General features: G+C 36.3%; 2 protein-coding genes across 3 annotated transcripts; both read right to left on the bottom strand.

The window, feature by feature from the left end:
* Positions 1-139: 139 nt before the first annotated feature.
* LOC103952017 (cyclin-T1-3) lies at positions 140-6723 on the bottom strand. Of its 2 annotated transcripts, none has more exons than XM_009363547.3 (7): positions 6582-6723; positions 4232-4522; positions 3581-3662; positions 3113-3247; positions 2175-2350; positions 1942-2093; positions 140-1596 (listed from the first exon to the last, which is right to left on the bottom strand). In XM_009363547.3, the coding sequence occupies exons 2-7, from the start codon at positions 4456-4458 to the stop codon at positions 614-616; spliced, it is 1755 nt and encodes a 584-aa protein (XP_009361822.2). In that variant the 5' UTR covers positions 4459-4522; positions 6582-6723; the 3' UTR covers positions 140-613. The 2 variants fall into 2 exon arrangements, with proteins under 2 accessions (XP_009361822.2, XP_048425628.1); XM_048569671.1 differs by having other exon boundaries at positions 4232-4409; positions 6582-6718.
* Positions 6724-8332: 1609 nt separating this feature from the next.
* LOC103952018 (cyclin-T1-5) lies at positions 8333-14960 on the bottom strand. The gene is made up of 7 exons (XM_009363548.3): positions 14804-14960; positions 13242-13538; positions 11440-11521; positions 10515-10649; positions 9865-10040; positions 9636-9787; positions 8333-9387 (listed from the first exon to the last, which is right to left on the bottom strand). Exons 2-7 carry the CDS (start codon positions 13442-13444, stop codon positions 8333-8335), a joined length of 1803 nt encoding a protein of 600 aa, XP_009361823.2. The 5' UTR covers positions 13445-13538; positions 14804-14960.
* Between the last annotated feature and the right edge of the window lie 282 nt (positions 14961-15242).

Here is a 15242-nt window from a genome sequence, read left to right as displayed (position 1 = left end):
TTGGCACTACAAAGAAGTCATCTCGCACTCCCTGAAGTCCAAAGGACTTTTTGAAGTGCAAATAATATACAAATCCCACCTCAGCATGGTGACTACGTAAGAAAAAACATGTTCCTTTGTAATGTAACAGGAGCAGATATTTATGAATTACGACCGAGTTTCAATAGAGATACGGTACCGTCTGAATCGTTTAGAAAAGAAATCCAAAAGGGTTTCTTCTCTATTTTTACTGCTATGATTCTACAATAAAATTATCATCATTTGAACTATCGTACACAGTTGACATCCAAACTTGTTTACTAAGACGTGAGATTCAAAAGGAACCTTTAAACTAGTCCTTTTGGGGCTTTCATGAGCCTCTTCGACATTTCTCAACGGCCGAGGATGTTGTCTACACGAAGGCACGTCAAAAACATCAAACGACGGAGCCTTGGAGCACACAAGCAAAAACACGACTTCATATTCCTTTGGAGAATAACCGTTGGCAAAAATATTTGCAGCAGCTTGCCTGTATCCATGATCATCACCAAAGAAATCGCAAAAATCTTGGACGTGAAAAGAAATTGAGGGATGAACAAAAACCTATGGCCAGCAGCAGGCATGAAACACCACCTCATAGATGATTCTCATGTGCATGTCTTTTGTTCTCTCTTTCTGTGTGGCCAGCCCGACCCACTCTGTTGTGATCATCTGTATAATCACCGTGATTGCGGTGAGTACGGTGATCATCTGGTGGGCTTCCTGCCCTTCTCTTGCGACTGCTTGATTTGGGTGAATGGAATTCATGTCCAGAATCAAGTGCCGATACCTCACCTTCTTCTATATTGTTTAAATGTGGTCCATCTCCAAGTTCTGGTCTATTTGAGGGCTTTGGCCAGCTTTGCCTCCGGTCTCGCTTGTTTTTCTCACTCCCCGAAGCCAGTTCAATACCATCTTCCAGTTCTCTCTCAATCAAATCATCCTCATCCAGAAAATCTGTCTTTCGAGTGACATCGGCAACAGATTTCCTTCGTTTCTCCAGTGCTGCCCTTACCTTGTCCTTGTCAATTTTTTTGATAGCTTCCTGAGGTGATCGACCGTGTGCACTTTGCCTATTATCCAGATTTCGGCCAAAATGTTTATCCCTTGGTTCCCATCCTTCCCTTGTTTCGCCTTTCCCGATATTGCTCTCTCTTTCTTGACCATCTTCACTACGTCCCTCTGATACAAACCTTGATGCATTTTGAGCTTCACCAAACTTCTCCTGGTGCCGCACTTCAGGGGGTTGAATATCTTTCACTTCAGCATTCATATTCTGCTCCAAGGCACCTTTCAATTCAACATTTCTGTAGTCATTATTTTGACTTTGGGTAGTTCTAGAAGGTCCACCATTCTCAATATATGAATGCTCAGACCCTTGCCTCGATGCTAGCTTTGAGGTTCCAGGTCTTGTACCTCCAGCCTGCAAGTGACTGTTGCCTGTTGCTTGTTCATCATTGCTAGTTGTAGGTTTTGCAGAAGCCCGGTGATTAGCACCACTCACTGAACTTCCTTCAACTTCATTGGAAGGTGGTAACCGATTTTGTTCATATAGTTCCAGCATTTGATTGCTAACCTCTGCAGAAATAATGATCAATTAAAACTCATACCAACATGCTAAAACTGATACCAACATATTAAACAATAATCCTACAAAAAGAATCCTAACTAATAGTTTAGACATGATCTCGAGATTGTACAAAGGTAGGAGGGTAGGAGAGAGGAGATTTCACTACTCTTCGAAACATTTTCTGTGTTATGGATTGATTTGACAGTGATTAACAAAATGAATAAGAGGGCCAAAAGTAATGAAAGAGTGAAGAGTGATGGAGTAAATTCATCAGATGAAGAAAAAGAGGATGGCAAGGAACAATTTTGATTGCTCTGCAGCATCACTTATTGAAATAAAGCAAGGACACCCACCCTCCAATTGGCGTGGGGTGACATCAAACTCTTGCCACCAGACCTTCTCGCCATCTGATGGAAGCTTTACTTTGAGGAACTTAGCAGCAAGAAAAATGGCACCAGCCGCAATGTGGTGGGGCTTAAATTGCAGGCAAAGTGATGTCCGAAGTCTGCATGCCACATACCAAGTTCAAGCAAGAAGAAACTGAAGAAAGCCCAAGAACAAGAAAGATGAACTAAGAGATCCATACCCATCATTTACAAAATTCCATGCAACTTGGGCAAGGGCATTTTGAGCTACTTTGAATTTCTTTATTGCCTCAACCAGGGGTTTATATGGATGGTGTACATTAAAATCGAAAGCAAGGGTTCCAAGAACAACCCTCTCTCCGAGTAAAATTAATTCTTTCTGCTGTTCATATACCTCCTGCATAATCATTGCAGATGTATGAATAAACTAAGCAATTACAAAGAATGAAAGAAAAGTAATTGTATAACAAAACAAACAATAAACTAAATATCGGATTTGGATAGAGTGCGCATATCTGGGGAACATCCAAAAGTATGGTCTTCAAATAAAATAAATAAAAGAATGAAAGAGGGAAAAGCTGTTGGCGCGTGTTGAGAGTGAATCCAACATTGGAAAAAGGAGGGACCTTGCATGTGCTTATAAGTAGTTGGGCTACTCTCCATATTGCCAAGTGGTTTTATGGTGGAACCCCAACTACTTATAAGTCCATGGTGGAACCCCAAAAGCTTCCAGTGTTGGATTCACTCTCAACAAAAGCAACATGGACACATGAGGTAGACAGGATAAAAGAAATATTAAAATGAAAATAGGAAAGCAACATGGAAGTGTAAGGTAGACAAGAGAAAAAGCAAGTTGATTTGCAATCTATGTGATTTTGCAGCTGACTACACATTACTATTGCAACATGGGTATGCAGAGTCTTTGTACTTAACCTATAGAGGTAAGTAGGCACTTAGATATGGTATAACCAGAGGGCTGATAGTAAGCAGCTGAGAACTTGGGGGAAACAATAGACAAGAAGAGTAATGGTTCACATCTCAGAATTATCTTTTTAAAAATTAGGAAGACCGAAACAAGTAGAATTCCAAATAAATGTTTTTGATTGATAAAAGTACAGCAATGCCAGGCACAAGAACTAAGTGATAAGTTGATAACTACCTTTTGCTTGATTCTATGAACTGCTGCAGGATCCTTTTTATGAATAATTTCATATGAGACAAGAATAACATCTTTCAGTGGCCTGGGAGTTTCTTCAACCTTCCCAGCGAGAAACATACACACAGTTGCGATGGTCTGCATAACAGTATTACAAAATTTAGTTAAGTACAATAAAAACTTCCCTTTTTCAGTAATAGGAGTCATTTTTCTATTACTTGTTAGATGGGAACTTTGTGCATTTTCAACTTAGAACATGAAATTTTCCTATTTCTTCAACCTTCCCTTAAAGGATCTCGTCTGTCTCAAATCCTGACAGACGAGATCCTTTAAGGGGCCTCTGTGGGTGCGCTAATGTGTGTGGGTGTCAATTATGAAACAGGCACACAATGCATTACATATTAGTTTAATGATAACTTAGATATAAGAAACCATAGGGGTTGGGGGCCATTCAAGGTTGCTCATACTCACCCATCTATCATTCTTTGCATGGGATTGGCAAAGGAAGAATCGGTGGCAGAAAATTATGGCCGTCGCAATTGTTACCTGAGGTCTGCATAAAAAATTGCTCACGTTCAGAAATTATTATCATAAATTATGTGGTAGAATTTAAGTCACAACAGAAATTGGTATCAAATCTACTATTCAGTAGGAGAACTACAATGATACTCAGTTCCAACGACTAATATGCTCCTAGAGTTAAATACCAAAACATTGAGGAAAACTGAATTCAATATTTATTTAGGTTTTAGAAGTTAAAAAACATTTTGTAAGGAAACTAGTGAAAGGAATAGAATATTCAGTGCTCATGACTAGCCTTTTAAAAGCCATCTAATTTTTCGTACGTACATATAGAGAATATAATAACCTTCAGCAAGGTGTGAGAAAACACAATTACTGTTAACTAACATTGTATGTTATAAGTATATTAAGGCACTGAATCATCAAAGCTCTCATCCACACCCAAAGCTAGATTATCAATTCCTTTTCAACAGGGTATAATAAAGGAAAATGCACAAAGGTTTAGATAAAAAGCATAGAATGACAATCAAACAACAGTAACACTAGTAGTTTGGAGATAACAAGTGAAGGAAGATAAATTTATGGATAAGGCTTACTCACACTTTAAGTCTCATCCCCAGGTCTTGTAAAAAAGTACAGTATGACTTGCGCAGATATGCCTCTTTTTTTAAGTCAATGCCATCTTGTTTAGATGGAGAGTTTTCTTCAATTTCCTTCCTGGAAAAATACCAATTGGCTCCTTCTTCTGATATGTCATGAGCGTGTTTATAGGAACCACCTTCACTCATTCCATAATTAGAGGAATCACCAGACAAGAAAGAAGCCATATGTATCTCTGTTCACCACTTAAAAATGTATATGACGTAGACAGCTCATAGTTCAGTGCTAAAACTGCCAACAGGTCATCAACAAAAGTCAGGAAGGTATCTTAAGAATATCACAAATGGGAATCAAAGACAAGGCAAGACATGAACACGTGTTACTTTATCATAAAGTAGGAAGCATCTCGATGGTATTCTTCTTCCAAGTTTTGTTCATTAGCATTACTCGTGTTTTGGATGTGTGTTTTACTGGGGAAGAAAAGTTAAAAACAGCTGCTGCTTCAACATAAATTAAGACAGCAGATAGTTTGTTTGTTTGCTTTTTTTTTTTTTTTTTTTCTTTTTTTGAGAAGAGTTAAGACAGCAGATAGTTGCATACATAGTTACATACTATTTTCTATAGTCTAAATGTTGTTCCAGATTATGTCCGCAGTTAGATAGTGTAGTGCTTTCTATATTGATTAGTGTACTTAATAATTATGGCCGTGAGCAACTTATCTATAGTGGTCGTACAGTATCTTGGCTTTAATAAAAAATTTGTTTCTTATTTTGAAGACAAATATAGCTCAAGGGAAGACTTTATAGAGCGTGTTGTGCGATCGTTGTATGCCAATAAGCTCAAGGGAAAATTTTATAGGACGGCAATAAAGCCAGCGATGCTTTATAGCATGGAATCTTGGGTGGTCAAAAAGCAACACGTGCAAAAAATGAGTGTAGCGGAGATGAGAATGCTTTGTTGGATCAGTGGGCACGAGAGAAAGGATAGGATTAAAAACAAAGATATCCGAAGTAAAGTAGGAGTGGCCACAATTGAAGATAAGATGAGAAGAAATCAGTTAAGATGGTTTGGACATGTGAACCGAACACCTATAGATGCTCCGGTTAGAAGATGTGAATATGAGACAGAGGCTCATGGCAAAAGGGGTAGAGGAAGACCTAGGAAGACTTGAAAAGAGACTATAAAAAAAGACATGGAGTACTTGAAGCTAACAGAAGACTTGACGTAAAACCGAGCGTAGTGGCGTTCTAGGATTCATACAGCCAAACCAAGATCCAAAAGAAGATTTTGATCCATTACACAATGAAGGGATCTATATTCCAATCACACTAAATATGAAAAAAATTCGTAAGCAACACATTATGAGCAAACAAAAAGCAAAGATAATAGCATGCACACATATGATAAAGAAGTATAAAAAGTTTAAAACAGTCACCCAATCCATCCTTTTGAAATCCTATGACAACCGCTCTTATCTCTATACATGGTAATGAAAATACTTCCACAACATAACTTTTGAAAGTCCACGTTTTCGTGTATCAAGAATCCCTCACTTCCTGTCACAAAACAAGACCAGTTCCACTACCAAAGATTTATATAAGAGGTCGTAACAATCATATGACCTATATCTTTGTTTCATTTTAAAATTTTCAAAAGCACAACAAATTATATGGAAAACTAATTTCCAGGATCAAAATAATTATTCATCCACTTCTCAGAACTGCCTCAATCCTAATCAAGGTTCAGAAGCATACACAGTGGGACAATTTATTAAATTTCAGAAAAGAAACCCAATAATTACCACACAACACACTTTCTAAATGCATTTCTTATCACTAAGAATCTCTTAAGCTACAAAGACCAAACGGTGTACCTGGAAACCAAAAATTAAAAAAACTCACTAAAGAAACAGTGCACTCATCTTGCACATTGTCATCTCATTCAATAAACAACTAGATTAAAAATATATATATATATATATATATTAATAAATAAATAAATAAATATTAAAAAAAAAAACTCTTTTTAAGGGTAAATTCATTAAATTTTGATACTAATTGAATAAACTAAAACGCACATAAGGATATATGGCTAAAAAGCATTACCCCTAATTTTTTCAAATTATCGAAGGGAAAAGGAAAAGGATGCACATAAATTCCGCCAAAGTCATTTACTTTTCAATCGAAACAGAAAAGACCCGATATTTAGTGTGCGTAAAGTAGCAATTAACCCTAAATTTCATACAATTACCTTAAACTATAAACAGGATCAAATACTACGATTCGTGGGATAGAATTAAATAGTGGAAACAGAAAAGAAGAAAAAAAAAAGTTAAACGAAGGATTGTTACCTTGAATTGACGAAGACGAAGAGCAGTAGGGCAGGAAAGTTGGCGAATTTTCCCAATTCGAATTTCGAAGCTAGGGTTTTGTGGTGTGGAGCGAGAGCAAGAGGGAGAGACAGAGATCGATGTTTCAGGTTTTGAGGGCCACCCTTTTGGCTTTCCTCTTTTGTTTTGGTTTTGGTTCCTTTCCTTCTATTTATTTTCCTTTTTTTTACTTCTCGTTGCTCTACTAAAAAAAATTTTTAAAATATTATTTGTTATGTATTTAACAGGGATTTTAAAAGATTTTATTAAAAATCTCGGAGTGTTCAATCATGATTTTAAATGAGTATATGAAAATTTTACAAATAAATTTAAGTTCAATTAGAATTTTAGAAGAGTTTATAATGCATAGCTGACGACCGTTGTATTATTGAACTGCTATTTAAGATATTCAAACTTAGGATTTTTTATCATTTAGAAATGAATAAATTTCTGAATGACTAGCTCTCTGTTGCTATAGACACAAAAAAAAAATATTGTTCTAGCAATACATTGGAAACTAATATTTTGGAGGGATCCGTGCTTTGTTTAACCTTCTATGAATGCAATCATCTTAAAAGTACAGATGTATTCGATTAGGATTTAATTTTAAAGAACTTTAACGAAAAGCTTCTGGTATTGTTCACTTTAACGAAAAATCATATTTATACATTAAAAAGTCAATTCTAGTACCATAATTCTATTACTTTACCATTTATTTTGTTCTTATTATTAAAATTCAAAAACTCAAAATTTTCAAACCATTTTTATTAATTTTCCTTTGATTTTATGACATATTTTCTTGTAAGGAATGAATGTAAGAAATGTGCATTATTCTCATTAATGTATTTATTAACGACTGAAAAATGAAAAAAAAAAATGTATATGGGTATCCCATGCCTTCTCATAACTTCGAAGCGAAGTAATAGAATTATCCAAGACTGGAGTTGATATCCCATGCCCACTCACTCACATCCCATTCCGTCCACTATAAGCAAGCATGCCGTGGATGGTTTTGGTGAATTTAAAGGAACTTTAGAGCGTATTTAAGTTTTAACAAATTCAGAATCTCTACGAGAAAATTCTCTCGAACGTAAAATCTCTACAAGTCAATATAACTTTATCAAATATAAGGATTTATAAACTCTAAATTGAATACACCCTTTTAAATGCCTACCTAATTTTGATAATTAAAACACAGTACAAATAATATGAATCGAGTATCTCGTAATTAAAACTTAACAAGTCAGCGGAGCAAGTTGATGAACTGAGGTACTGTGAGACACAAGATGAAATCCATTGCGTACACGAAATTCATCGAAATTAGGGGGGAAGGTATAGAAGGAACAGAAAACCAAATCAAATATGGATCATATGCAGAGGAAAAAAGATGCACAATTTGCTAATCATTGAATTATATAATTGATGGATTCAACAATATGCCAAAAGTTTCTTCCCTACTTTAACCATTTCCATCAACAAAGTGTCGAAAACATTCTTAGAATGAGATGAGATGAGATGGTCTCGTCGACCTCGCATTCATCCCAATGTTTATATCCGCAAATGATGACAGTGGGGAAGAAATAGACGGATGTCAGTAAAGGCACCGAAGCCAACGGATAAGAGCATACCAAGGACGGTCTCTGAAGAAATCACAACATACACTTGGACAAGAAGAGAGCTTGCAAGTGATTATATCAAGACATCTTCAGCAACTGCAAGCGGTACACACCACCTCAGACAGCATTTTCCTGTACTGGCCTTACGTGATCCATATCAGTGTGTCCAACCAGGCCCGCCCTGCTGTGATCTTCTTTATGATCAAAATGATTATGGTTCGGGGTTCCAGGTTCATAATCATGCCGCTGCTTCTTCTCTACATCATCAAGTGGAGGGGTTACTGCTTTTCTCTTGCGGTCACTTAAAATGGGTGATCCTTGGCCACCATCAGCGAGTGCAGATACCTCACCTACTACATTATTTAGATCAGTTCCATCATCCCAGACACCCTCTTGATGTTTTCCTGGATGCAGGTCCACATTTTCTGGTGTAGTTGAGGACTTAGGTAAGCTTTGACTCCCATCTCCCTTGATTTTCTCACTCCCAGAACCCAGTTCAATACCATCTTCCAGTTCCCTCTCAATCAGATCATCCTCATCCATCAAGTCCTTTTTTCGATCCATATCCCCTTGGCTCTTCCGCCGTTTTTCCAATGCTGCCTTCACCTTGTTTTTGTCAATCTTCTTTATAACATTTTGAGGTGACTGGCCAAGTGAACCTTGCCCATTTTCCAGGCTCTGACCTAATTGTTTGTCCTTCAATTTCTGGGTTTCTATTGTATCAAGTTTCCTATTATCTTCTTGACCTTCTTCATCATGTCCCTCTGACTGAAATTCTGATACGATTTGAGCATCTCTAATCTTCTCCTGGCTGGATGACAACGGTGCAGCGTGTTGATTATCTTTGGATTCTAAATCAACATTCTGGTCCAGATCATATTTTGTTTCAGTACTTCTGGAGTCATTATTTCGACATTTTGTAGTTCTAGGAGATCCGTCATCATTTCCAACAACTGACTGCTCAGGCGCTGGCATAGATGATGCAGGCTTCAAGGTGTCAGGCCTTGTACCTCCAGCGTGTAGATGACTGTTGCTTGTAGCATGTTCTTCATTGCTCGCTGTACCTTTGGCTGGAGTCCGATTAGGGCCACCACTACCTGCACCATCTGCCACTTGATTTGAAGCTGGAACTCGATTTTGTTCATAAAGTTCCAACATTTGATTGCTAACTTCTGCACAAATAAATGTGTACAATTAGAGCTGACACCCATACAATCACATGATCATCTAACAATTTTCTTAATTTGTTTAAAACTCTTTTAGTTCATCCTCAAACCTACAATCTATATCAAGTAACACAAATAATTAGAGGGATGCAAGTAAAGGAGTAGTCTGGAGTGATGAAGAACTTGTGAGAAGGTAAGGACACTGTTGATTGCTCTGTAGCATCACCTAGTGAATTAAAAATGAGGACACCCACCCTCCAATTGGCGTGGGGTGACGTCAAACTCTTGCCACCAGATTGTCTCGCCATCTGACGGGAGCTTCACTCTTAAGAACTTGGCAGCAAGAAAAATGGCACCAGCTGCAATGTGCTGGGGTTTAAATTGCAAACATAGAGATGTCCGAAGTCTGCATTGCACATTCCAATTTCAGGAACAGAATGAACAAAGGCCAAAAACAGCATATATGATCTATGATAGGCATACCCATCATTAACAAAATTCCATGCAACTTGAGCAAGGGCATTTTGAGCTACTTTGAATCTCTTTATCGCCTCAACAAGGGGTTTATATGGATGGAGTACATTAAGATCAAAACCAAGAGTCCCAAGAACAACCCTCTCACCAAGTAAAATTAATTCTTTCTGCTGTTCATATACCTCCTGCAGGATTTCAACTTGGATTATGCCACGAGTCAAGCAGAATTAGATAGAGAATACACATTCTAGGATCATGCAATAGTATCATTTTCAGACAAAAAGAAATACCAAAATAACAGTTAATCAAAGTTCACTCTAGAAGATTTAGCAGCTCATTATTTTTTAAATAAGAAACAAACTTTTGTTTATAAGAAAACAGTACAACATCTTGTTTTGTAAAATTGCAACACAAGTATGCAAATGTCTAGTCCACCACTCGGGTGTTTTTAGTTGACATGTCATTCCATAACAAAAAAATAAGGCAAAACAGCTGATAACTTTGTATAGTAGACTAGAAAAAACAATGTTACGCACACCATGACCACCTTCAAAATAATAAAGATCTGAATGAGTTAATACCAGATAAGTAGCATCAATAAAATCGTGATAGATGAGGTAGAGGAGTGTCATGCACAAAGACACTCTAGTAAAACATACCTTTTGCTTGATCCTCTGTACTGCTTTAGGATCCTTCTTGTGCATAATTTCATAAGACACAAGGATAACATCCTTTAATGGCCGAGGAGTTTCTTCAACCTTCCCAGCAAGAAACATACACACTGTCGCGATTGTCTGCAGCACATTTTAATTGAGTTTAGTGAACAAAATTTAATCATTTGTCCATGACTCTTCTTTCTATACCAATATTAATAAAACCCTAAATTCTACCTGCTTCCTACGACACATGTACGCCACAGGTGCACATATACAAAGGTTGAAATTGAACTTTGCGATGATATAAGTAAGTCTGGTTATTTCCTTTATACAGCGACAATGTAAAGTTTGAGAAAGAGTTCTGTGATACATTGACTCCTGCAGATTTCACATTTATGAACCTTAATACTTTATCCCCCACCCCAAATCCCACCTAAGTAAAACGACAAGATATATCCTTTAAAAAGGGGTGGACAAGGTCATTTGCCCTGACCCAGATACTGGGGATTACGGCACACTTGAGGCTAAATAATGGGGATTTCAAGAACATCATGGCATATTTGTGAGCCATTGCGTATACTCCAACAAATAAGAGAATCCCCTAACTGTATGATAAGATTTATATGCTAAATGGCTTAATACCATTGCTCCAGTAATAAAAGTCATCAGAAATCCACAGTTGTAATAGAAAGCATGGCTTGGTTATACAAATTGCAAGGTACATGGATTTATGACATCAATTTATTCTCCCATCGCCTTGCATGCCATTAGCAATACAAGAACAATAAAAGTTAGACGAATCTTCAAGTTTGTAGTAACTAATGGGTGAGCATTCACCCCCGGTAAAAAAGTCTAAAGCTAACTCAGACATAGAATAATAGACAATGCAAACTATAGGGGGAGGGGAATTCGGGTTTCAAATACTCACCCTCCTATCATTCTTTGCGTGTGATTGACGATGAAAGAATCGATGACAGAAAATTATGGATGTTGCAATTGTCAACTGGGGTCTGCATAACAAATTATTCAGGATCTTCATCATGCTGAACCAATGAGTCAAAACAAGATAAAAGATATATATAAACATACTATATAGTAGGATATTGGCAGTAATAATTCCAGTGGTTAACATGAGGATTTCATCAAACCTACAGGGCTATTGAGTAAGATTCAACTCAAAGTTAATTCTGTTTTCAAAATTACCATTTAGAAGGGACTAAGAGCATGCTGGCTACCTTCAGTGCTGATGACTAGTTTTTTCAAAACATATATGAATATGTCTATGTCTAAACTTACATGCATAATAACCTCTTCTGACTTTTAAAAGAATAACACGTCTCTTTTGTCAGGTAACTGTATGAATTGGATATGTGTTCAATTAGATTTTTTCCCCTCATAAGACTTAAATAATCCTAATTCAATTCATACACAAATCAGGATTAAAGAAAGCATTCAAACATAGTACGTTCCTAAGGTAAGAATGCTCTCATATCACCCAATGTTGGGTTTTTTCCAGCCCATGATAAGTTGTCCTACGTCTATAAGGAATTATAGTCTTAGAGGATTAAATTGTTTTCCCAATTGGAGTTAGTTTCTCAATTGGAGAAGGTTTCATAACTAGATTCCAATTAGGATTAGTAATCCTTATTGAAGAAGACCTTTATCATGTCCATATAAAGGGGCTATTCTGCTAGTTTTGAGGAGGGAGCAAAGCAATAAATTGTATACCAATCAAGGGATTAGAGTGAGAGAATATTGTAAAGTGTGTGCGAGAGAAAAGAAAAGAGATAGTATATTTCTTGTTCTTGTTCTTTCAAGTTTTTCGTCAAGTCCTAGTTCTAGAGATTTGGCAAGATTATTGGTTGTACTCATTATTGATATAGTGAAAGATTGTTGTTGCTGTCCCGTGGACGTAGGCACATATTGCCGAACCATGTAAATTCTTGGTGTTATTTACCTTGGTTATTTGTTTTTCGATTTCCGGAGTTTTGTTCTTGTTTTTCCCATTCTTAAACGCGATATTCTCAACACCCAAAAGTTCATCCTCAATCTGAACTGCATTTCAAATGGGTTATGCTTTTGCATTTTGCATTTGAAACTACCCCATCATCCACTCGTTAAGTTCCAAGAAAACATGATTCTGCTTCTTCTTCTACTTTTAATTCATTAGGTGCTCTACAAAGCACTAGGGAATTCTTTCCTAAAGCAACTAATGCTTTGAAATTTTTATTAGACACATGCACCATCATGTTATATCACTATTATCAATTAAACCCATTGATACAGTATATATACTGCACTATCACTTCTAGAATAACATTTAAACAATACACTTATCTATGTATACATAACCATTAACAAATACTTATTCAATCCGTTTGTCACAAAAGTCTCCTTTATACTGCACAGCTACTTTTTTTTTTTTTGTTCGATAGAAGGTTTAGTAGCTATAGCGTGGGGAATGTTCGAGTTTATAGAGTAAGGTTTTGCATTTCTTAGCGGGTTTAAGTGATTTAGACCTCTAAATCCCCTAAGACTAAACCCTAAACTCTAAGCCCTAAACAATATCAAATAATGAAATAAAAAGAAAATCAATTGAGTTACATAGATTTATTCTTAGTTTAAGATTAAAAACATACTACTAAAGATGGAATAACAACTGACAGAAATTTGATTGGTTGAGACAAAGGAAAAGTGAAAACAAATAAGAGATAATGCTCAAAAACTCACACTTTAAGTCTAATACCCAAATCTTGTAGAAAAGAACAGTATGACTTGCGTAAATATGTCTCTTTCTTCAAGTCAATGCCGTCTCGTCTAGATGGAGAATTTTCTTCAATTTCCTTTCTGTAGAAGTACCAACAGGATCCTTCCTCTATCCTGTCCTGAATGTCTTTAAGATGAGTGGCTTCAGCAGGGGAAAAACTAGCCATATGTATCCCAGCTCACCAAATTAAAATTAAAATGATATAACAACTTCTGTTGTTGAAAACTGTAAAGACTATATCACCAAAGTCCACCAGATTCCTGTTCATGGATTACCAAAATGGGTCAGAAAGACTATATGAAATAAGATAAAACAAAATAAATAAAAGTAGTTGTAATCACAAAGTTGAAAATGAAAAATAAACTAAAATAGGCTGTACACATAGATAAGAAAACCAGACACATTTTCCCCCCGCATATTCTACTTTGTTCACCACATCTCCTACAAAAACAAGCATTCTAGCTCTTTCCCCACAGTTTAAAGTTTTGCTTCCATTTCAGTGGAATTTGCATATGGAGACTGAAGTTTCTATTTCTCTTTTACTCTCGCATAATGATGCATATTGGTCAAATTTGGTGTTTTCTGGTCAAAACCAAAATGATAACAACAAATGTCACAATCTAAATATTCAACAGAAAATCATAATCCTTCATTGATTTATTCAATGCTGCCCCTATTGCAAGACAATTTGAAGCGACAAATGTCTAGAGTTCTTCCAATCCTTCTCAAGTCCTTCAAAAGCTATCTATCTGTATACACTAGTGGAAAACAATGTAGTGCACAACATGAACCATCTCTATCAAAAGCCACCATTTTCTCGAATTCACCGCACCCTTACAATGCACGAGACAAGAAGAACCACTATCGCTCATAATTGAACCATAAAAACAATATCATATTTCTATCTCGGAAATAGTACCAAGCTTCTTATCAGAAGTTTGAAAACAAAAGAATAACAAAATTGTGCATGCAGGAATTCTAAAGATCTAGACAACTTAACAACTTAGCTACCTCAATCGTTGCAAAACATAATTTGTACACAAGTGAAGTGAATGGTGTCCTTGTTATTTCTTTGGTTACATGAAAGTCGAAAACTCCAAAAATTAAGCAAAACCCATCTTATGAGTATAATCAAAATTACAGCTATCAAACTGCACAAAATATAAATATAACGCCAGCCAACGAAAATTAGAACACACACACACACACACATACGTATATTCTTCCCCATTTAATCCATAAATCCACCCTCGCTTCTTTTCTGCAGCCTATTTTTCCAAATTGAATTAAGATAAACAGAGGATTATCCCAAAACCCCAAACTTCCAGAGACTACAAAAAGAAGTACCGATACAGATAATTCAAACCAAACAAACAAAACCCAATATTTGGTTTGTGTTTTTACGATTTCGAATGAGCTAATTTACGTAAACAATCTCAAAAGGGCTCGAAGAATTCGAAGAGCAGGAAAGTTCGAATGCAGAAGCTAAAAGCACGAAACCGAAGCTAGGAGAAGTTAACGTTACCTGTGAATAGACGAAGACGGCAGCACTAGGGCAAAATCCTACCCAATCTTCCCAATTTGGATTTTAGGGTTTATGCAGTGCAGACTTCTTTTCATAATTTGCGATTTTTCAATAATTCTTTTGCGACCAATACAAAAAATAAACCAATTTCTTTTGCGATTTTTCTGATTGGCATTGTACCGTTGCCACGTCAGATGCGTGAGATCTCTCATCCGATGGGTTCTCCTTGCTTGAATTAAGTAACACGTGTTCTATTTTTGTCATTTTCTTTGTTCTTTAATATGGTTTCTAAAAATCTCTAAAAAAAAATGTGATTTTTTAAATATTAGTTTTTATACGAACGTGACAATTCAAAGAATGTTGAGGGTATAAAGATGTGAGCCAAAACATTCACGTTCCCTATTTCTAAGTTACTGAGAATTGCGTTCAAAGCATTTCA

Source organism: the organism of the source record quoted next, unplaced genomic scaffold (assembly GCF_019419815.1).
Source record: "Pyrus x bretschneideri cultivar Hongxiangsu unplaced genomic scaffold, Pyrus_bretschneideri_v1 Contig50, whole genome shotgun sequence".
In the NCBI taxonomy this organism is placed as follows: domain Eukaryota; kingdom Viridiplantae; phylum Streptophyta; class Magnoliopsida; order Rosales; family Rosaceae; genus Pyrus; species Pyrus x bretschneideri.
The sequence above is the reverse complement of the archived record's forward strand: the minus strand, read 5'-3'. Positions and strand labels throughout refer to the sequence as shown.

Bases quoted from the DNA above. Each gene is read 5' to 3' on its own strand.
- LOC103952018 (XM_009363548.3), bottom strand. From the start codon at position 13,444: ATGGCTAGTTTTTCCCCTGCTGAAGCCACTCATCTTAAAGACATTCAG. The intron at 10,650-11,439 runs GTGAGTATTTGA...AATGTGCTGCAG, and splicing joins ACGCAAAGAATGATAGGAGG to ACAATCGCGACAGTGTGTAT. The intron at 9,388-9,635 runs GTGGGTGTCCTC...TTATTTGTGCAG, and splicing joins CACCCCACGCCAATTGGAGG to AAGTTAGCAATCAAATGTTG.
- LOC103952017 (XM_009363547.3), bottom strand. From the start codon at position 4,458: ATGGCTTCTTTCTTGTCTGGTGATTCCTCTAATTATGGAATGAGTGAA. The intron at 3,248-3,580 runs GTGAGTATGAGC...ACTGTTATGCAG, and splicing joins ATGCAAAGAATGATAGATGG to ACCATCGCAACTGTGTGTAT. The intron at 2,094-2,174 runs GTATGGATCTCT...TGTGGCATGCAG, and splicing joins TGGAATTTTGTAAATGATGG to ACTTCGGACATCACTTTGCC.